This window comes from Musca autumnalis, unplaced genomic scaffold, assembly GCF_047663935.1.
Source record: "Musca autumnalis isolate F117 unplaced genomic scaffold, ASM4766393v1 scaffold_1, whole genome shotgun sequence".
NCBI classification, from domain to species: Eukaryota; Metazoa; Arthropoda; class Insecta; order Diptera; family Muscidae; genus Musca; species Musca autumnalis.
The window spans coordinates 77,852,613-77,876,503 of NW_027411644.1; the positions used below are offsets into that span (position 1 = coordinate 77,852,613).

General features: G+C 35.7%; 1 protein-coding gene across 3 annotated transcripts in view; it reads right to left on the reverse strand.

Annotated features, from left to right (window-relative positions):
- Positions 1 to 17,511: 17,511 nt before the first annotated feature.
- The window catches only part of LOC141401860 (putative serine protease K12H4.7), a 102,313-nt gene continuing 95,933 nt past the window's right edge, over positions 17,512 to 23,891 (reverse strand). For all 3 annotated transcript variants that reach the window (XM_073982427.1, XM_073982421.1, XM_073982412.1), the window contains exons 5-8: positions 18,585 to 18,816; positions 18,319 to 18,527; positions 17,866 to 18,243; positions 17,512 to 17,742 (exon numbers count right to left, since the gene is read on the reverse strand). In XM_073982427.1, the coding sequence (XP_073838528.1) occupies positions 17,627 to 17,742; positions 17,866 to 18,243; positions 18,319 to 18,527; positions 18,585 to 18,816 (935 nt within the window). In that variant the 3' untranslated portion in view covers positions 17,512 to 17,626. The remainder of the gene's footprint in view (positions 17,743 to 17,865; positions 18,244 to 18,318; positions 18,528 to 18,584; positions 18,817 to 23,891) is intronic.

The window sequence follows — 23,891 nt, forward strand, 5'->3', positions numbered from 1 at the left end:
TATTTGATTTTTCCTAAAATTTTTCCATGCTTTACAATATCAAGTACTATTTGTTGTTCTTGTTGTAAAATACCATTAACGTTGTTGTTGATGCTATGCAAAATTTGCCCCACAAAGTTATGACATTTTTACATTGCAAAGTGGTAAATAAAACAACAGCGGTCGTAGTATCATCGACGATATGACGATATTTACATTATTGGTATGTTACGTTTCACATTCTTCATCTTCTGCTTCTTCTTTTACGTGGAATCTCAAACATTTGCAAGATGGTGATAAAATTTATTAGAAATGTTTTCTTTGCTAAACAAGAAATATTGTCGAAGTAATTGCATTCTTGGTAGAGGTAAACGACATGCATTGGTATTAGTAGGTTTAGCGTTATCTGTTGCACCATAGCTGGAAATAAGTTTATGGTGATACTATGGAAGGTTTGTCATAGCACAGCATATGCAAGTAATATGAATATCAAATGAAATTTGCAAACGTGAAAATAAATCTAGGTGGAAAATATAACAGTTCTCTGAGAACTGGAATAAATGACAGGTGTTACAATTTTAAATCATGTTATATAATAAATGAACATACATAAATATATGTACAAGGATTAGCTCAAATATGTTTTAGTATTTTGAGCTTGAAACGCCTTCCAAAAAGTAGTCGGCAAAAAAGTAGATATAGAATGGGTTGAAGAAGGAAACAAGACGGATGAATCCACTTTCAGAAGACCAATAGGAAATCTTCTATAAAGCCCAGTAGTTTAACTTCGAAAATGTCTTCTTCTCAAGAATATGGCCAACAGGTCTCTTTTTGAGGTATTCTTCGTTGAAAAACCAAACAGGTCTGCTTCTATAGAAGACCAACACTTTTTTTCCTCCACTGTAGAGCACCGATGTTGCCAGAGTTGCCGAAATGGTGTTTTATAGACACTTTACTTGCAAATATTAAAGTTTGTCAGTTCAGAGGACTTCTACTATAAAAGTAATCTCCGCCAATGATGGCTCCAAGCCCGGTTTAGAAAGGAGGAGGGGATCTCGCCATGAACCAACTTTGGGATGAGCAACATCTAACAGTGTGGTGATCTGCTACCTAAAAAGCTTATGTGAATTGCATGGAAGCATGGTCATGCTCACGGATAACATAATATCGCTGTAAACATGACCATAACGAACAGCATCGGTATACCTTTCCAACGGATCTTCGAACAGATCCTAAACTGCACTAAGACACAAATGTTTAACTTCTGTGGGGGAGGTACCCTTAGGAGAGGGCTGCTATGGACCATTTTAGAAGTTAAACTAAAATTGAAAAAAAAATATTATGAGATCCAACGTGTGGACCAAATTGGTTGCCCCGTTCAAGAGATATCGTCCATACGATTTTAGTGAAATATTTTAAATATTGGGGGAAGTACCGGCAGTTGTTGCCCATCTTCGAACTGAAACTATGTATGGACAAAATATGACGAAGGCTAAATTTTGGACCAAATCGGTTAATCGGTTCAAGAGTTACCGTGCTCTCCACACGCAGAAAAATATATGTTAGAAATATGTTTGGATCCAAACAAATATTTTTGGGACTGATTGCAAATGAATATATGTTTGGATCCAAACATAATTTGTTTGTGTCCAAACAAATATATGTTTGCAACATTTTGTAACATATCTTAATTTTATATGTTTGGGTACCAACATATTTTTTACGGGTGGAGAGGATTTTTGTCAAAGAGAGTAACAACAGGGCTCTCGCAGCTGCGGAATGCTGGTTTATAATAAAGAGCTGTGTGCATGGTGTAATAGGAGACGCAGACGTTTTGTGATGTGTATGCGTAAAACACGTGTGTTTTCTGCTTTGTTGTTGTTATCCAGGGAAGAGGAAAAAAGTGGTATTAATTATGTTGGTCTTTTTCATCAGTGTTCTAGAGAACATCGTTGAGTAAAGACCGTAAAGTGAGTGAATAAATCAGTGTGTTGTCTTTTCATAGAGAAATTGTGCTTTTTAGTAAATTAAATATCCAATACATTTTATAATTGAATCAAAAAGGTGAATGGAAATATTTTATTGGACAAGGAAGAAATCGCAATCAATATTGGTAATTACATCAATACATTTTTCATATACATATGTACATTAGGGCTATAACCAAAAAATACCACCACATAGCCGTGTAGAGCATGGAAACTATTATGAAATACGGCGTCAATTTTTCTCTATCGCGAAAAAAGTTTCCGCACCAAATGCATTGAAGTTCAGTAATGCATTTTTAATTTTAGCTGTTATGACAAGATATTTGCTTTTAATTACATTTTTTATTTTTTTGTAATCTAATTTAAAATCATTACCAAAGCGTTCTGGACCAATTTGATCTCAAATCGCGCCATTTCGGAGCATATTAGGGACTTTTGATACTATTGCAATTTTTGATTTTTCTTTATAAACTCGTGAATTTTATGTTTATATTTTTTGTACCTACCGGACAAAAGAATATGGGGTCATTTGCAGCGAAGTCGCGAAAGTTACAGGCTGTTTTTGTTGACTTTGCCTGTGAGAATCGTATATGTTTTTACAAAAATACAACACCAGTACCAAGTGGGGAATTTTGTCCTAATAATGAAAACGCGTTTCTAATTCGATTCGGTTAAAAAAGTTTCCGCGCGGACTGTAATTACTAAAACCCTCTTGATATTTTTTCTACTTATAATTTTAAATTTGCTTTGTTTGAATAAATATTCATAGACAAAAATACAATTCTCACAGGCAAAGTCATTAAAAACTGTCTGTAACTTTCGCGAATTTGTTGCAAATGACACCATATTCTCTTGTCCGATAGGTACAATAAATATAAACATAAAATTCGCGAGTTTATAAAGAAAAAACAAAAATTGCAATAGTGTCAAAAATTCCTAAAATGCTCCGAAATGGCGCGATATGAGAACAAATTGGTCCAGAACGCTTTGATAATGATTTTAAATTATATTACAAAAAAATAAAAATTTTAATTAAAAGCAAATATCTTGTCATAACAGCTAAAATTAAAAAATGCATTACTGAACTTCAATGCATTTGGTGCGGAAACTTTTTTCGCGATAGAGAAAAATTGACGCCGTATTTAATAATAGTTTTCTACACGGCTATGTGGTGGTATTTTTGATATTTGCGAAAAAGTGCAAAAAGTTATAACCCTAATGTACATACATATGTAGATTTGAAATATGGATGTACCTATTTATTACATTATATAATCATTTGATTCCAGATGCCGATTTCCCGCTGATGATTTCAACTTTGAAGAAAATGTGTTTTATTTCACAACTAAGGAGAAGCGTTCAACGATGTTTCTATATATTTTTTATACCCTCAGCATTTATGCTAACGAGGGTGTATACACTTTCATACGGGCAAAATGTGCCTCATCGAAATAATGGTTTTAGACCCCAAGTATGTTTGGACGAAATGTGTTTCAGACAATTTGGAGTCGATTGAGAAATGTCTGTCTGGCTGGCTGGAGCGCACGATAACTCTCGATGGGATGAACCAATTCGGTTCAAATTTTGGCTTTCGTAATATTTTGCCCAAACTTAGTTTAAGTTCGAAGATGGGCTATATCCGTCCACTCCTTCCGGTACCTCCCACACAAAAGTTCGAAAATGATCGGAAAATTTGTGCGCACGATAACTCTTGAAGGGAGTAACCAATTTGGTCCATACTTTGCACATCCTGAAATGTGTATCAGACTTAGATAAGGTTCAATGTGGACTCAATCGGTCCACTCCTTCGGGTACCTCCCACACAAAATTTCGGAAAAGTTCAGTTTAGGACCACCTCTCGAATCGCTTTGATTTTTGTTTTGGCAAATTGTATTCGCTGCCCCCGATACGACGGTACAAGTTTCATTAGGGGCAAGTCCATACTTCCTGAGAAAATAGCATGAACGTTGCAAAGAACCCCTATGAGACCGTGTGAGGTAGTTGGAGGGCAAGGTAACTCTAGAACGGATCTGCCTATTTGGTCCAACATTTAGCCTTAGTAATATTTTGTCCAAACATAGTTTAAGCTCGAACATAAGCCATATCGGTCCACTCCTTCAGGTACCTCCTCCACAAGTTCAAAAATGTTCGGAAAAATTGTTCGTACGATAAATTTGTGCGCACGATAACTCTTGAAGGGAGTGGCCGAATTGGTCCATACTTTCCACATCATAATATATCTTCCCGATATAGATCAGATTCAAATATGGACTATATTTGTCTACTCCGTCCGGTACCTCCCACACAAAATTTCGGCTAAGTTCACTTTAAGACCTGATATCGAATCACTTTTATTTTTGTTGAAGCAACTTGCTTTCGCTGCCTCAATTACGATGGTAAAATTTTTTTCCATACTTCTTGAGAAAACCGCCCGAAGGGTGTAAAAACCACCGTATGTAGTGGCTGGAGATCCACTTCCATAATGGTCAATACCGATCCATTCCTTTTAGTATCTCCTCCGCAAAACTTTTGGCCTTTAATCTTGATCAGCATTTTTGTCGGTTCAAACGCCCAACATTTACATACGTTTTTTGGGGAAAATTTTGTTTCAATATACACAGGCTGAGGGTATATCTCTGTCGGCAAAGCCGACTGATACTTTTTTTACTTGTTATTTTTAAAAGAGCGAATTTTCATTTAGTTTTTCTTTTATTAAAGTGTGTTATATATTTCTTTGGAATTTTGTATGTACCTATGTGTCTTTATTGTTTTGCCTTTTTTTCTAAGCCCTTCAATAAAAAAACACCACCATTTCTAAATGAGTATATATGTTAGAAATAGCCAGTGAGCGCTTGCTGAGAGCAGGTGAGCTTACATTTCAATGTGTTTCACATTGACATTTACGCTCCCTTGCTCTCAGAAAGCGCCCACTGGTGCATGTGTTTGTTTTTTTGTGGCTTTTGGGTTTGTATTTGTTTGCACCCAACCATATAATTTGTTTGCACCCAAACATATATTTGTTTGCAGGACCCAAACATATGTTATGTTTGGAACTGCTTGCAAACAAATATATGTTTGCTGCAAAATATGTTTGGGACATATGTTAGAGAGGCCATTTTTTTCTGTGTGCAGCCACTACATACATCTCAAGAAGTATGGACTCGCCCTGAAAAAAAACTTTTACGGTCGTAATTGAGGCAGCGAATGCAACACAGAAACAAAACCACACCGGAAATTTTGATTAAAAGCTTTATCACCATATTTTTGTCGAAGGGCGATAAAATATTACGAATATATTGGGTAAATGTTTATCAAACATGAAAATGTTACTAGAAAGCGATCGATAAACGACTTCAAACAAATAATTTATTGAAATTTATGGTTATTAATAAATTTCTGTTGTTAAAATGGTTTTCAACGTTTGTCGCATGTTCTCGCTCTCAAGAGTGAGAGAAAAAACCTTTTTACGGCATAGAGAGATTTTGCACTACAACAATGTGCTGTGTTTTTTCTTGAGATGTATGTGTCCTTGCTATGTTTATTTAAAAACATGGTGATGGAATTTTTGCGCATAACCGTTTGTGTGGCATTTGATTTGTATATCTACTTGTGCTCGGGTGAATGCTTCTATGTATACAATAAGTTTCCCAGCTAACAATTTATTCAGATTTTTTCCGAATTCGGAACGAAGCTCTGCACAAGTTTCCGATTCTGATGCAGAATTCGTTCCGAATATGTGAAGATGCCCACGAATTCGGAAAGTTTTGTGGAAAAAAAATCAAAAGGGACATTAGATTTTCTTTCCGAATTCTAAAAGAATTCGTAAAAAACTCGAATGAAAAGAAGACAAATTTTAAGGGAATTTTCGATTTTCTGCACAATTTCGGAAAACTCTAAAAGAACATTCGATAATGGACAGAAAATAGGACGAATTTCGGATACTTTTTCAGAATATCGAAACAAATTCTAATGTTTGAGCCAAAAATCAGAAAATTATCGGATGTTTGATCCGATATTCGGAAAATTAAAGGACGTTTGATCCGATATTCGGCAAAAAATCGGAATATTTTCGAAAGCTTTATACGAAAATCGGAACAAATTCTGTTGATTTATACGAAATTCAGAAAATTTTCAGATGTTTGATGCGAACTTCTCAATAATTAGTTTCTTTATTTGTTGAACTTAATAAATTGTATTTTATTAGTGGAGGTTGGTATATAAGCTACCAAACAGCATTTGGGTATGTGCATTTGTTGAAAAATCAACGACACATACGAGTGGAAGAAGGTTTGCTTTGTTTCGTAAACACTTTCGTCGGAGTTGTGTTAGGTTACCAAAGAAAAACTTCTCATTGAAGGGTTTTCTTTGTTTACGTTTATACTTCGAGCTGACGATTGATGTTTGGGTATAAAAAGTTCCTTGTTAAAGAAGTTATTGAAAAATAACTTCGGTGGAGAATATCCACAAACAAGAAACAAAGGGAACTGATGAGATCCAGTGGCGTGGATCGAAACTAGTCTTCCTTGCCTTACCCCTTGGCGAACAATGCCAAACCTTCTCCACTAATAAACTTGTTGTTTTAAATTTTAAAACAACAAAAGGGATTAAGCCAGACTATTTTGAAAAATCAAAATTGTAACAGCTATCCCAATTAAATAAACGCCACCAATGTTGTATTTTATAGTATTCATTATAAACCACAGTCTTTCCTAATAAGGTTTCCATATGCCATTACGCTATTGTTCTTTATTTGGCGTATCTAAAATAGAATTAACAATATTTATTATTATAAACAACATTTTACAAAATATGTATGCAAACTTCCCATTTTCATTTGGTTTAGAACACATAATAATTTGTTCCGCTACGTCTTACTCACTTAACTTCTGTGAAATAACTAAAAAACAAGTACAAAAGTATCAGTCGGCTTTGCTGACAGAGATATACCCTCAGCCCGTTCAAGAAATAAAGTGCATAGCATTTTAGTGATATTTTCTTAAGTATTGGGGGGAAGTATCGGAAGGCGTTGACCAGGATAACCTATCTCCGAACTGAAACTAAGTTTGGACTAGATATGACAAAGGTCAAAATTTGGACCAAATCGTTTGATCAGTTCGTACTCTCCAGCCACTATATACATATTGTGCCATAGGGGTTATTTACACCATTAGGGCTGTTTTCTCAAGAAGTATGGACTCGCCCTGAAAACAAAACTTTTACGGTCGTAATTGAGGCAGCGAATGCAACACAGAAACAAAACCACACCGGAAATTTTGATTAAAAGCTTTATCACCATATTTTTGTCGAAGGGCGATAAAATATTACGAATATATTGGGTAAATGTTTATCAAACATGAAAATGTTACTAGAAAGCGATCGATAAACGACTTCAAACAAATAATTTATTGAAATTTATGGTTATTAATAAATTTCTGTTGTTAAAATGGTTTTCAACGTTTGTCGCATGTTCTCGCTCTCAAGAGTGAGAGAAAAAACCTTTTTACGGCATAGAGAGATTTTGCACTACAACAATGTGCTGTGTTTTTTCTTGAGATGTATGTGTCCTTGCTATGTTTATTTAAAAACATGGTGATGGAATTTTTGCGGCATGGAGGGATTATGCGTTTGAGTGGCATTTGATTTGTATATCTACTTGTGCTCGGGTGAATGCTTGTATGTATACAATAAGTTTCCCAGCTAACAATTTGTTCAGATTTTTTCCGAATTCGGAACGAAGCTCTGCACAAGTTTCCGATTCTGATGCAGAATTCGTTCCGAAGTATGTGAAGGTGCCCACGAATTCGGAAAGTTTTGTGGAAAAAAAATCAAAATTCTAAAAGAATTCGTAAAAAACTCGAATGAAAAGAAGACAAATTTTAAGGGAATTTTCGATTTTCTGCACAATTTCGGAAAAATCTAAAAGAACATTCGATAATGGACAGAAAATAGGACGAATTTCGGATACTTTTTCAGAATATCGAAACAAATTCTGATGTTTGAACCGAAAATCGGAAAATTATCGGACGTTTGATCCGATATTCGGAAAATTATAGGACATTTGATCCGATATTCGGCAAAAAATCGGAATATTTTCGAAAGCTTTATCCGAAAATCGGAACAAATTCTGTTGATTTATGCGAAATTCAGAAAATTTTCAGATGTTTGATGCGAACTTCTCAATAATTAGTTTCTTTATTTGTTGAACTTTATAAACTGTATTTTATAGTATTCATTATAAACCACAGTCTTTGCTAATGCCATCACGCTATTGTTCTTTATTTGGCGTATCTAAAATAGAATTAAAAATATTTATTATTATAAACAACATTTTACAAAATATGTATGCATTTCCATTTTCATTTGTTTTAAAACACATAATAATTTGTTCCGCTATGTCTTACTCACTTAACTTCTGCGAAATAACTAAACAACAAGTAAAAAAGTATCAGTCGGCTTTGCCGACAGAGATGTACCCTCAGCCCGTTCAAGAAATAAGGTGCATAGCATTTTAGTGATATTTTTTTAAGTATTGAGGGGAAGTATCGGAAGGTGTTGACCGGTATTACCTATCTCCGAACTGAAACTAAGTTTGGACTAGATATGACAAAGGTCAACATTTGGACCAAATCGTTTGATCAGTTCGTACTCTCCAGCCACTATATACATATGGTGCCATAGGGGTTTTTACACCTTTTGGGCTGTTTTCTCAAGAAGTATGGATTTGCCCATGAAAAAACTTTTACCGTCGTAAAGGAGGCAGCGAATGCAGATTGCTTCAACAATAATCGAAGTGATTCGATAGCAGGTCTTAAAGTGAACTTATCCGAGGTTTTGTGTGGGAGGTATCCGAAGGAGTGGACAAATATAGTCCATATTCTAACCTGATCTATATCTGGAAGATATATTAGAACGTGTAAAGTATGGACCAAATCGGTCACTCCCTTCAAGAGTTATCATGCGCACAAATTTTCCGCACATTTTTGAACTTTTGTTGGGGAGGTACCTGAAGGAGTGGACCGATGTGACTTGTCTTCGGACTTAAACTAAGTATGGACAAAATATTATGAAGGCCAAGTTTTGGACCGAATCGGCAGATACGTTCGAGAGTTAACTTGCCCTCGAACCACTACACTCGGTGTCATAGCGGTTTTTTTTTTGCAACTTTCAGGCTATTTTCTCAGGAAGTATGAACTTGCCCCTGATGAAACTTGTACCGTCGTGTGGAAGGCCGTGAATACAAGTTGCTACAACAAAAACCAAAGCGATTCGAGAGCAGGTCCTAAACTGAACTTATCCAAAATTTTGTGCGGGAGGTACCCGAAGGAGTGGATCGATTGAGTCCATATTGGAACCTAATCTAAGTTTGGTAGTATTTTAACGATGTGCAAAGTATAAACCAAATCGGTTACTTCCTTCAGGATTTATCGTGGGCACAAATTTTCCGAACATTTTCGAACTTTTGTGGGGGAGGTACCGGAAGGAGTGGACCGATAAACCCCGTCTTCGGACTTAAACTAAGTTTGGACAAAATATTGCGAAAGCCAAATTTTGGACCAAATCGGTTCATCCGTTCGAGAGTTATCGTGCGCACCAGCCAGCCAGACAGACACACAGACGGACGGACATTGCTAAATCGACTCCAAATTGTCAGAAACACATTTCGTCCAAACATACTTGGGGTCTAAAACCATTATTTCGATGAGGCATATTTTGCCCGTATGAAAGTGTACATATATGGTAACATGGGGCGCCTTCGCCACTGGGGCGGATACGCCAGCGCCGATTTTCTCGCAAAATACAAGTGCTAGAAAAAATCTGTTAAAAGCAAAATTGTGAGTTTAATGAATATCTATCATCTCCCAAAAGTTGGCAGTTGTGTCATAGGTATGATAGCGGAAGCACGCGGTTTTGTGTTTTCAGGGTATTGGGAAAAATAATTATGGTAGGTATTTTTTGTGATATCTTCTTTACCTTTTGTGATATCAAAAACACATTTTATACCGTTAGAAGACAACTACTGAAGAATATAAATCTCAATAATTCGCATGAAAAAAAGCAATTGGAAATGTCAATATATTAATATTATGAAATATGTAAGGGGTTGGGCGCCTACGCCATCATAGGGGCGTGGTGGGTTAATGTTAGAAATTTGTCATGTTTAACTTGAATTCTTTATATCATAAATATACCACACTATAATATGAAGTTAAATACAAATATTATCCTAAACGTATCTTGTTTTAGTTATATTATGATTTTTGTACCTAAATTCAAGGCACCAACTTCAATTAACCGTTAGAATCGGATACTTTTTGTGAATTTTAAAATAATTTTTAAAATGATATCAGAGCCATCGGCAAAAATTGTTGGATGGGCTATTACAACATACACACACACGCAGAGAAAAAAATATGTTTGATCCAACAATATTCCAAGAGCAAAATATATATTGTTAACATATTGTTGGATTCCTTATGTAGTATTGTCAATCCAACAATCGTTATTGTCACACTGGACTATATTATGTGTTCTAAATATAAATATGTATTGTCACTTTGACATATAACGCTTTGGACCAAACATGTAATTACGATAGTTTTGGTTAGAGGTAACAATATATGTGGTTGCAATTCACAATAGTTTTGGTCCAAATGGACAATAAACATTGTTAGAACTTACAATTGTTTTGCTCAGAATTAACAATATTTATTGTTGCAATTCACAATAGTTTTGGTCAAAATAGACAATAAATATTGTTAGAACTTACAATAGTTTTGGTCAGAAGTAATAACATTTATTGTTGCAATTCACAATAGTTTTGGTCAGAAGTAACAATATTTATTTTTGCAATTCACAATAGTTTTAGTCAAAATGGACAATAAATATTGTTAGAACTTACAATAGTTTCGGTCACAAGTAACAATATTTATTTTTGCAATTCACAATAGTTTTGGTCAGAAGTAACAATATTTATTGTTGCAATGCGAAATGGTGGGAATAAAAATTGTACACCTACCTTTTTAATGTGTTACATTTAAAAAAAATATATAAAAAGTTTCATTGTATTATTTATTTCATATATGATTTTTAAAACATTTATATGACACTCATTTGAGATAATTTTAATTTCGATTGACGCTAATTTTATTTAGTTTAACAAAGATCATGGACTGGACAGGTTATACCGACGAAACTGATCTGCTGAATGCTGCAAGACACAGAGAGCTGACAACCACTATACTATAACATAAATATAATGCGATAAATATTAAAAAACAAAATGAATTGTACGATCACTTATATCCGGATAACGGATGAGTAAATAAAGAAGAAGAACAAAGATTCGTCTCTTGATATGCAAATAAAGCATGTTGGTAAACTATTTCTTGTGATTTACTCGGTCAGGAAAATTGTGAATCCAAGTCGTTAGTAGAATTTGAAGCTAAATTAAAAAAGAAAATATGTTAGAAATAACGCTTAGTAAAAGTACAAAAAGAAGATACTTACTAATTAATTTAATGCCCAAAACAAAATCGGTTGAAGAAATGTATTGATGCACCAAATTACTGAATAAAACAGTCGGTGAGTAGTTTTATGTTTTCTTAACTACATTTAAAAAGTCTGCAGCAAAACAATCCTTAACCCGCTAAATAAAAAAAGTTAGTTAAAAACAGACACACAAAACTACGCAATAAAATACAAGTGTCAGCAGTAGTCGTTTCTTTGGCTTTCATTGGGCATGCATTGCAAAAATGATTAGACTGTTGCAACGCGCTCTTTATATTTTAAATTAAAATAGAATTCCGACAATTCGTTCACAAAACACACAAATTAAAAAAAAAAAAAACTATTTCTATTTTCTCTTCGTATAATAAATTTCAACCACCTTTTTGTTGTTAGCTTCCCAGCTAACAATTTTTTCCGATTTTTTTCCGAATTCGGAACGAAACTCTGCACAAGTATGCGATTCTGATGTCGAATTCGTTCAGAAATCGGAAACAAAATTGTGTGAAGGTGCCCACGAATTCGGAAAGTTTTATCGGAAAAAAATCGGAAGGAATATTAGAGTTTCTTTCCGAATTCTGAACGAATTCGCAAAAAAACTCGAATGAAAAAAAGGGAAATTTTAAGGGAATTTTCGAAAAAAACTCGGAAGGAACATTCGAAAATCGGAAAAAATTCGGAAGATTATCAGATGTTTGATCCGATATTCGGAAAAAATCGGAAAATTATCGGATGTTTGATCCGATATTCGGTAAAAAATTGGAAGATTATTGGATGTTTGATCCGATATTCAGAAAAAAATCGGAAGATTATCGGATGTTTGATCGATATTCGGAAAAAAATCGGAAGATTATCGGATGTTTGATCCGATATTCGGAAAAAAATCGGAAGATTATCGGATGTTTGATCCGACATTCGGAAAAAAATCGGAAGATTATCGGATATTTTATCCGATATATGGAAAAAAATCTGAATATTTTCGTAAGGTTATATCCGAAAATCGGAAAAAAATCCGGTGATTTATATTTCGGAAAATGTTCGGATTTTTAATGCGAATTTTTTTATTCTTTATTTCATCATCTTCACAAGTTGGATTTAATAGTATTCATTGCTGCTGCCCGCTGATATTGTGTGTTTGCAAAATTATAAAACACAACTTTTCCTAATAAAGTTTCCATGTGTCATCACGATGTTGTTCTTTATTTGGCGTATCTAAAATAGAATTAACAATATTTGTTATTATAAACAGCTTTTTACAAAATGTGTATGCAAACTTCCAATTTTAATTTGTTTTAAAACACGCAATAATTTGTTCCGCTACGTCTTACTCACTTAACTGCTGCGAAATAACTAAAAAACAAGGTACAGCATGCAAACAAAGCAAAAAAATTTCCCTTGCCGCTGGCGTTGTTTGTATACAATCAACTCTCAACCAGAGTTCGGGATTTTTGCTCGCGAGAAAAATACACAGATCAAAAATTCTTTCAGATTATGTGCAGAGTACTCGGAAACTAATCGGAAAGAAAATAAATCAAAATTTCCCTTCCGAGATTGTGCAGAGAACTCGGAAAATAATCGGAAAGAAAGGTTACGAAATCTCGGGAAAAAATCTGATATCAGAGCCATCGGCAAAAATTGTTGGCTGGGTTTCCACAAAACACACACACATAACAACTTACATACGATAGTAGAAGAAGAGATTCAAAAGAGGTGGTGTCAAACAACAATGAAAAATAGTATTGGTAAAAATGGACAATAAATATTGTTAGAATTCAGAACAGTTGCGGTAAAATTATCTATATTTACAATAGTTTTGGTAAAAACTACAACGCGTGTCATAAACATTCTTCTTCTTCTTTATTGCGTATTCGATTTTCGAATGTTAGCGATCATATTACAATTGTCAAAAAATTACATATTTATGTTTTTATAAATTATTAACAAAATAGGAAAATATATCTCTATTTCTCGCAATGCTTATTAAATTTTCGGCGTTCTGGAATTCTGTCCATTGCTGGATATTTTGAATCCATGACATTTCTTTTCTTCCTCTGGTACGTCTTCCTTCTATGTTTGCTTGAAGTATTTCCTGGAGAATGGTGTATTTACGGTTTCGCATAAGGTGCCCTAGATATGCTGTTTTCCGTTTCTTTATGTTGTTTAATAATTCTCTTGTTGTATTCATTCTTCGCAATACTTCAATATTTGGTACATGCAGGACCCATGGTATTTTTAGTGCTCGACGGTACACCCACATCTCAAATGCTTCGAGTCGTTTGATATCTGCCGCTTTTAACGTCCACACTTCGACTGAATATAACAAGACTGGCCATATATACGCTTTTATGAAACGAGATTTTGTTGCAACATTTATATCATGGCTTATTAGGACTTTTTTATATTTATGAAATGCATCTCTTGCCATTTCTATGCGACATTTGATTTCTTTTGAGTAGTCCCATTGATCATTTAGTAAAACTCCCAGGTATTTGAAACTTTGTACCCTCTCAATTTGGAAATTTTGTATTTTTAAAATCAACTCGTTATGAGCGTTGTTCTTACTTATTATCATAAATTTTGTTTACTCAGTACAAAAAGAAAACAAAATAGATCGACGTTTTCAAGAAAATTTAATTTATTGTGTCAAAAATGTATGAATTATCGGAATTCTTCTTTAATATCTCCTTGCAACGCAAATTCTGCTTCAACCACCACTTTTATATTTACCGCTTCACAAAAAACACATGAGAAAACCAAAAACAAAAAAACTACGAGTACATGGCATTTTAAAAGTAGATATGTAATGCCATAAAAAAAGAAAACACCGACAGTTTTAAAATAACAAAGAATTCAATAGATTTAATAATGTATGACACTTTTATTATTAGATTTTTTGCATTTTTGGAATGTTGTTTTTCTAAGTTTATAATCACTAATGTTTTACTTTTTTTTGATCCACTTTCTTTGACTGCCAAACAAACACTGATTAGGCACAAAGAATGCACAAACACAAATAACTTCACCGGCTGCCACACATAAACTAAAGAGAGCAAAACAAGAATGTAGCTACTAGAATCCAGAGAAAATACTCAACAAGTTAACGGGAGAGAGTATAGTCAAAAATATGTATTTTTGAACTAATAATAGAAAAGTTCAATCCTAAATTGTGTATCTACTGAAAAGACAAAATAACAATACGTATTTAAAACTACAACAAAAGCGAATTTTTTAAATGACAATATTTTTTGTAAAAATTCTAGATTATGATAGTTCCTACCAATCGGTATTGTTAATTATTTTTACAATATTGCGGAATTTCGAAAGTTGTTTTTGTTTTTTATGTTTGGAGCAAAATCTTGTATTTTTGGATTTGCAATACAATGCTTGAACAAAACAAATACAATTTTGGATCAAAAATTGATATTATTGTTCCAACAAAAGCGAAAAATAGTTTTTCTCTGCGTGCAGCTTTTTATTATGAAACAGCATTCCGCAGCCGCGACAGCCCTGTTGTTACTCTCTTTGACATAAATCCTCTCTCCACCCATAAAAAATATGTTTAAACATAAAAAATATGTTGGTACCCAAACAAATAACATTGAGATATGTTACAAAATGTTGCAAATATATATTTGTTTGGATCCAAACATATTTCTAACATATATTTTTCTGCGTGCAGTTGTAGATAAGTTTTAGACTACAAAAGTAATCAGAAAATGTCAGTTAAATCACGTTGGAGGAACGTAAGACGTAAATTTGGTAGGCACGGAAGCTGCTTTCTGTCCTAAAATGGTCGCAGCCCATAATATTTGCTCAATATGAATTTGTTTACCTTATATGTCACGTCATTATCTAGTAAAAGTCCATTATTTATGATTTAAAGGAACAAAATTATATGTTTTTTTTAATTGTTTAATTACGACTGAAGTATAGTACACATTGACAAGCAAAACTGACAGTCATCGGGGTCTATTTCGTGAATATCAAAGCCTAACTGAAAAATGTCTTTTGTAATCTCTAAATAATACCGTATATATTGTATTTCAAACGTTTTTAGCTAAATAAAAGTTTTTATTTGCCGGAAAATCGTCCTAAAAGTACGTTGACTGTGAGTTTTGAACGATAGTGTGTACTCCCCTTGAATGGCAGAAATAAACGGAATGAAAATTTTGACATCTTTAACAGCTTGGCATGTCGCCGAGGGGCGTTGCCCGATTGTAATTTTGTTGGTGCTAGAGGTTTGAAAGTGTTAAAAATATAATTGCGTTATTATTTGATTTCAGTAACTGACTTGAAAAAATGACTTTTTGCCTCAAAAACCTGTCATTGACCCCATCGTGCAATGGTTGTACTACAGTTTATAGGCCCCACATTTGCGCTTTTGGAAGGTCATAACCATCATCTTAGGGGATTTAGTGACATTTTGTCAAAGATAATGCGAAGAGGAATATAGCGATGGCTGAGCAGATTGATAGCTCCCAGAATTAAATGATGTCATGCATGTCACATAGTGGTGAGGTTTCAACCCACGTCCTTGAAAATCACAGGCGTGTTAGTGTTCAGAGCCAAACTCATTACTTTCAATGGCAGCGCAAAGCGTTTTTCATGAAAGCCATACAATAGAATGGGCAAATACCCATTGTTGCTGTAAAATCAAAAAATTGCATTTGAAAGAAGAAAAGTTCGATGACAGAGAAGCCACTCCACAGCCGATATGTCTGATGAGTCACTCTACCAACGGCGGCATGTCACATAGTGGTGGTTGTGTGGGTTCGAATCTTAGGCTTTCCTTTTTCACTTGAAAAAATAAACAGTCATTAAGCTCGACTCCAACGAGAAATTAATTAAGATTAAATGATATAGTTCGCCAAACATAACCATGGAGTCACCTATTCTAAAAAATGACGTCACATTCCAACCCTTATACTTACAAATGTCTTTATCGGAAGACCGCCCGACTTCATAACCTCTGAAACTTTCAACAATCTAATTTTATTCCCTCAATTGACTTGAATGGTGGGATCGGTCAGTGGAATAATTAAGTCCACTGTTTACGATACCACCTAAAAAATGTACACTGGAAACTTAGAAAACTTCTTTTTTCCACGAAAATAATTTTGATTTTTAAAATTATAAATATGTATGTCCATAGGTTAATGCGGTCCACTATTTCTTTTATTGTTTTTTTTACAGTCGACTGATTCCTCTCTACCCGTTTTTCCAAAAAAAAACCAGTAGGAAAAGACCAAAGTCGGGCGGGGCCGACTATGTAATACCCTACACCAGTCGAAATATGTAAAAATGCAGAGTGCCTAAAATCTAGCGGTACTTTAATATGGAAGCTATACCAAAATTCGGGGCTATATCAAAACGTGGACATATGTATGTCCATAATTCTTGGTGGAGAAGTTTTTTAATAACCCAAAACAAACATTAAAGTAAATTTTTTGAACTCATTAAACTCCAAATGGCAAATTGGAGCCATATTTGGGGAAAATCGTTAAAATACCTAAAATCGGGAGGTACCGTTATATGGGGGCTACAAAAAAACATGGACCTATCTTAACAATTTTAAGTGGCGAAATTTCGTGGCCACTGGGAACCACATATGTAAAATTTCAGCTAGTTCAAGCAAAAAATGTGGCTAAGATCCCTAAAATACCTTAAATCGGGAGGTATCGTTATATGGGGACTATACCGAACCGTGGACCTATCATGACAATTTTTAGTGGAGCAATTTCGCGGCCATTGAGAACCTCAAATGTAAAATTTCAGCTAGTTTGGGCAAAAAATGTGGCTAAGATCCATAAAATACCTTAAATCGGGAGGTATCGTTATATGGGGACTATACCAAAACTTGGACCGATATAGCCCATCTTCGAACTTGATTTTCCGACGGCTAAAAAATGGTATTCCCCAATTTTCAGCGAAATCGGTCAACAAATGCGACCTGTATGTTGCAAACGGACGGACGGACGGACATGCATAAATCGACTCAGAAAGTGATTCTATGTATATCCCTAGAAGGAACTATGGGTCTATCTCGCTTCCTTTTGTATGTTACATACAAATGCACTAACACATAATACCCCTTACCACATAGTGGTGTAGGGTATAAAAAGAACAAAATGTTATCCATTTTTTTTTTTCATTTTTCAATTAACATCTCTTAGAGCTTTATTTATAAATGCTGCAACTTTTAATTTGGCCACATTCATTTCCACCGTATCTTGGAGGTTTATTGAACCCAAATCCTCGACATGACCATAACCTGCACATACACCAAGGTTCAACATCAGCAACAACAACAAAAATAAACAGAAATTTTTAATTAAGAGTGTACATATCAAAGACTATTACGAAAAGTTTCTTACGAACACACGGACACACATACCATCCAAGAGTAAGACATTACGGCCATGTTGCATGCCCACTGCACGCCAAGGATCTAGACGGCCATGGGTAAAAATCACATTTTGTGAAATATTTGTGAGGCCACCAAACATGTGGTTTGTTTTTTCGGCACGGGAATAAAGTTCTTGCAGAGTAAGGCCATCATTTGCCATGTTTGGCGTTGCCATTGTTGCTGTTTTTCTCCTTCTTCTTCCACTATGCCCGGACTGAAAGACTTGCTGACATAAATTTTGGAAAAACTTTAAAGAAACTTGGCCACCAAATACACTTTTGTGAGTAACATCATTGACGCCACTTGGATGGTGGGTTGTTGCAAACCAACCAAATTCATGACAGGTTTGATAAAACCAACAACGATCTAAATTAAGGAGTGAAGAAAGAGATTTAAATATTCACAAAAGTTTTGAATATTTAAGATTAACATCAGAATTACCTCCATTATATACGTCGCCATATTCAGAAAACAGCAACTTCGTGCCTTCAAACGAAAGATCTAGACACCATGCTTGGCCATGACCTTTACTGTAACCATATTCATCTTCGGAGTGAGGTAAAAATGTCTCCTTTATGTGTTTTACCAAGGCCTCGAGGGGTTTTGTATTCTTCTTTGTGAGTTGTTGGCAGAACTTGGTTACAGATTTTCTAATCGAAGGCAATTAATAGTTTGGGGTTATGAAAATTGAAAATTTTAATGTTTACCCTGATAACTGAGCCACTGCTGCAAAATAGTTCCCAAGAGCATTAAAGAAAGCAGAAATATCGAGTTCACTGCTGGTATCAAAATCTGAACACGTTTGTAGTTCATAAAGTAGTTCTTTCGAAGCAGTTGTACTGAGTACTTTATGCAGTTCCTCAAACCCTTCTTCTAACCCCTTCGAACATTCGACGCCTCCTTTCTGCTGTATAACTTCCATTGTTAGTGTCATAAATTCTGGAAAAAATGGGGCAAACATTGGAAAATATATTTTCACAATTTTGGTTTGTGGCTGAAATATCTGTTAAAAAATATAAAAGCTTATGTTTGTCAAATGGAATGCATGCAACTGGAGATAGACCCAGAGTCAGATCAAGCAGAAAGCAAGGAAAAAATATGATTCGGCTTTGCCGACAGAGATATACCCTCAGCCTGTGTGAATTGAAACTTTTATCTATTGGCAATATCGAATCGAACATCGGCTATGCAGCCGAAATCATTTTCCCCAATAATTATGTATTAGGACGTTTTCTTATTCTGTGGCCCTTTTTGGACGTACTAACTTTCCGACAAAAATACATCGGCATAGTCCATTTTGGAAGTGTATCTTATGTTGGGAGTCATTTATTTTCGATAGATAGCGCTCCCTCCAGTCATTGGTCACCGTATAACTTAGAGGTTGTGGACCACTATGTCAGGAAGCATTGACTTGCCTACCAAACACACAGGACCGCATGGAGCAACATCGCTATACATTTCCGAAGGATCTTCGAACAGACTCTTAACTGCACTTAAAAAAATTAAGTTTGTCTAAGATTTGTAAAATATTACGATTTGCAAAATATGGGACAACTGTGTACCGCCTTCGAGAGTTAATTTGCACACCATTTTAGCGAAAGAGTGTACCGATAGGACTCATCTTCGAACTTAAACTAAGGTTGTGGTACTTTTATAGCGGATCTTAAAATAAAGGACGAAAAGGACATTGAAGGAAGCGAACTAGAAGGTCGAAATGCTCTACGAAAGTAATCCTCATTCGATTTGACTGAAGACATGTCATATCATAAATAATCTAAAACAACAGTTAACAAGTAAGAAAAGTCTATAGTCGGACGGAGCCGACCATGGGATACCCTATACCACTATCCCTGGACAATCGCTCTCCACGGACCTTCTTTTCAATGATTCTGAAAATTTAATTATCAAATATCAGAGATGTAATGTATAATACTTATGACCAAAACTAAAAAGTTATCTAGCATGACAAAGACAATTTTTGTAGCAGGAGAGGAAAATTTAGTTCACACAAACTAAAATGTAATGAAACCCACTTATGTAGTACTACTACTTCCGTTGTTTAACCGCTACGTTATTGAAATTGTTACCAATTTCACACAAAAGTTTCAGTCCATTTAACCCGCTAAGTATTATCTGATCTTCACGTTGGTTTGTACGCTTCTTCTTCATCATAAACTCAAACTTTGTTTAAAATTTTGGGGGTTATTATTTTGACTTACAGAGCCGCTACAAAATTGGTTAAAATTTTGTTTTTGGTCCATTTCATTCCCTGAACATTTCACGATCATCAGCAAAAACTAATCATTTCTATTCTGGCCCGAATCCAACCTCCTTTAAAATTCGTTACAATCGGTCCATAATTGCGGCCTTAAGCTTGTTTACAATTTTTAATGGACTGGCACACATCGCTAAATCGCTTTATCTCGTCGAGATATAAATTTTGGCATACCAAATAAGGGGTCTGGGACGAATATTTCGAGGTGTTACATAAACTTTTGGAGAGACAGTATGTAGCATGGGATAAAAATGTGGTTCTCTACACAGAACCCATTATATATTAGGCAGTAGGCCCGTTATCTAGCAAACACTTTATTGCAATTTACATCAGAGGAAAGGTCAGTAGTTTTTTCCCCATATGAGAGCTACTTTGCGAAATATATATGTCCTCAAGGAATTAAAATATCGACCAACAAGTAACTGTCAGTCGGCTTTGAAGACAGATATATACCCTCAACCAATGTGAAGCCAAACTTTCACCTCCGGAGAGATCGAATGTATTTAAGGTCTCTTGAGAATTTTGTGGCCCTTTTTGGAGAGTTGAACTTGATGAATATGACGAAGACCAAAGGTTGGACCAAATCGGTTGAACAGTTCGAGAGTTATCGTGCTCTCCGACCGCCACATATGGTGACATAGGGGTTTTTTTTACACCTTTCGGGCTTTTTTCCCGAGAAATATGGACTTGCCCCTGAAAAAACTTTTACCGTCGTAATGCAAATCGCTTCAACAAAAATCAAAGTGATTCGAGAGCAGGCCTTAAAGTGAACTTATCCGAAATTATGTGTAAGAGGTACCAGAAGGAGTAGACAAATATAGTCCATATTCGAACCTGATCTATATCTGGTAGATATATTAGGATGTGCAAAGTATGGATTACATCGGTCACCCTCTTCAAGAGTTATCGTGCGCAAAATTTTTCCGAACATTTTTGAAGTTTTGTGGGGGAGGTACCTGAAGGAGTGGACCGATATTGCCCATCTTCGAATTGTACCGTCGTATGGGGGGAAGTAAATACAAGTTGTCGCAACGAAAATCAAAGCGATTCGAGAGCGGGTCCTAAACTGAACTTATCCGAAATTTTGTGTGGGGGGTACCCGAAGGAGTGGGCCGATTGAGTCCATATTGGAACCTCATCTAAGTCTGGTAGAAATTTCACGATGTGCAAAGTATGGATCAAATCTGTTGCTTTCTTCAAGAGTTATCATGCGCACAAATTTTCCGAACATTTTGGAACTTTTGTGGGGGAGGTACCTGAAGGAGTGGACTGATATGGCTTATCTTAGATATTAAACTAAGTTTGGACAAAATATTACGAAAGCCAATATTTGAACCGAATCGGTTCATCCGTTCGAGAGTTATCATGCGCACCAGCCAGACAGACAGACGGACGGACATTGCTAAATCAACTCCAAATTGTCTGAAACACATTTCGTCCAAACATACTTGGGGTCTAGAACCATTATTTCGATGAGGCACATTTTGCCCGTATGAAAGTGTATATATACCCTTTCTAGAGTAAAGGCTGAGGGTATAATAATACAATTTTTATATTTTTCATACAAAAGTAATTGTCCATTTCACCCGCTTAAGAATATCAGATCATCATTCAAAATTGTGGGCATCTTTTTCGACCTATACTCTTACCCGGTGCAAAATTTCGTGACTATTGATGTATAATTGCGAGTATAATAGCGAGTTTATTATTACACTACAAACAAATAACGGAATATATTAGGCTGTAACTCTGTTATCTGATCATGCACACCAACATAATTGGCATCAATTGAAAAGTCAAGCGTTCCACTTTCAAGTATATCTCACTTGTCCGGAATGTCACTTCCAGGAATTAAGATATAAGCTGTATATTAAAAATTTTCACAATTTTCACACAAAAGTTTTGGTCCATTTAACCCTCTAAATATTATCCGATCGCCATCTCAAATTGCAAGCTTCTCCTTTGTGATATACTCTTACCTTATTTAAAATTACGCGTTGATCGGACTATTATTGAGACCTACAGAGCAGCTAGAAAATTGGATAAATATTATGTTTTTGGTCCATTTCACCCGCTAAATATTTCACGATCATCACAAATAAGAATAGGGATCTATTCTGATCTGAACCCGACCTCCATACAAAATTTCGTGACGATCGGTCCATAATTGCGGCCTGGAGCGTGTTTACAATTTATAAAGAACAGACGGACGGACGGACAGACACACATCTCAAAATCGCTTTATCTCGTCGAGATATGAAGATTGGTATACCACATTGGGGGTCTCCGACGAATATTTCGCGGTGTTAAATGAATTTTTACCAAAACAAACTTATAATACCCTTTTCCACATTGTGGTATAGGGTATAACAAAGATATAAGGCTAATTACAGATGCCTTACAGGGTCTTCAGCAGAAACTTCATCACGCAATAACTCGGAAGTTCGACTCACGGAAGTGAATGGGGTGAGCAGGGCAGCTAAACGAATGCAGCTTGTCGTGCGATCCGAAATCACATGCAAGGCATATCAAGGGTATAGTGCCATCAATTCGGGTCCAATATGAAATGTGGTGGCTGCATCCTCCGGGTTAAAACCAGTAATGTTTGTTTTAGTAGCTGTCGTTCTTCTGCTGCGATGGATTGGAGTGGACAGGATTGGGGTGCCTGGGCAACTACATCAGTATAAATACAATTCAAGCCTGTCTGATAGGCTCGTTGATCTAGAGGTTCTTGATTATACCTTTGAACCCCTGCCTTCAGATTATGAAGAACTCTTCTGATGTGCCTGAGTGGGAAAAGACTGTACACTAGAATGTGGCAGCGATGGTCTTGGTGGTACTGCATCGACAAAATTTTGTTGTGTTGATGTACCGGTAAACTCTTCGCCTCCTCGTGAAGATGGTTGATCCACTGGTTCCATGAAAAGGCACCGTGTTGCCGTCTTCATTGCGCCATTCTGGCAGGTTTAAATATTCGTTCACTCTTTAGCGCTAACATTTGCATACAATACTAGCGGCGTATAACTTAGTTGTTGAGAGAAATAAGACAGTTGATGAACTGGCAAGACGAGGCTCCAAGTTCTCAAAAGCCTCATTTCAGCTGTCCAGGTGGTGAACAGTGTGGCAGTGGATTTAGCGGCGGATATTTCCATATTCCTCAGAACTGCACTAAGTCAAACTCGGCTGGAGGGAAGTCTTCTAAATGTCCTCAAACAGCTTGGCATGGTTGACGTTATCGAAAGCTTTAGATAGGTCAAGACCACCATAGCTGTTCGGTCGCACGGCCGATTTAAGCCTGGGAAAAACGTCTGATCGAACTTCAGCTATGACAGATCCGAAGAGGCAGCGCAGGTTATTTTAGCTGACAATTTATTGAGCACATCGATAGCAATCTTGGGAAGTGAAGTAGTTTGCGTCGTTTGTGTTCCCCAACGGCTGAGGACGAACCGCAACAGTTCACAATGGATTATGTTGCAGATGTTATCTGAGGCACTGAATCATCCAAAGCACTTGAACGGGACGGAATTCCAATGGTAATGTTAAAATGTCAAAACAACACCCGAAAATCGGAGGGTACCGTTCTATGGGGGCTATATGAAGGCGGGGACCCATACCAACATAATTCTGGGGGAAAGTTTTATATCACCAACGAAAACTTAATACCAAATTGCAGTCATTTCGGTGTGACAATGAAGCTAAAACCTTCAAAATACCGAAAATCGGGTGGTACCGTTTTATG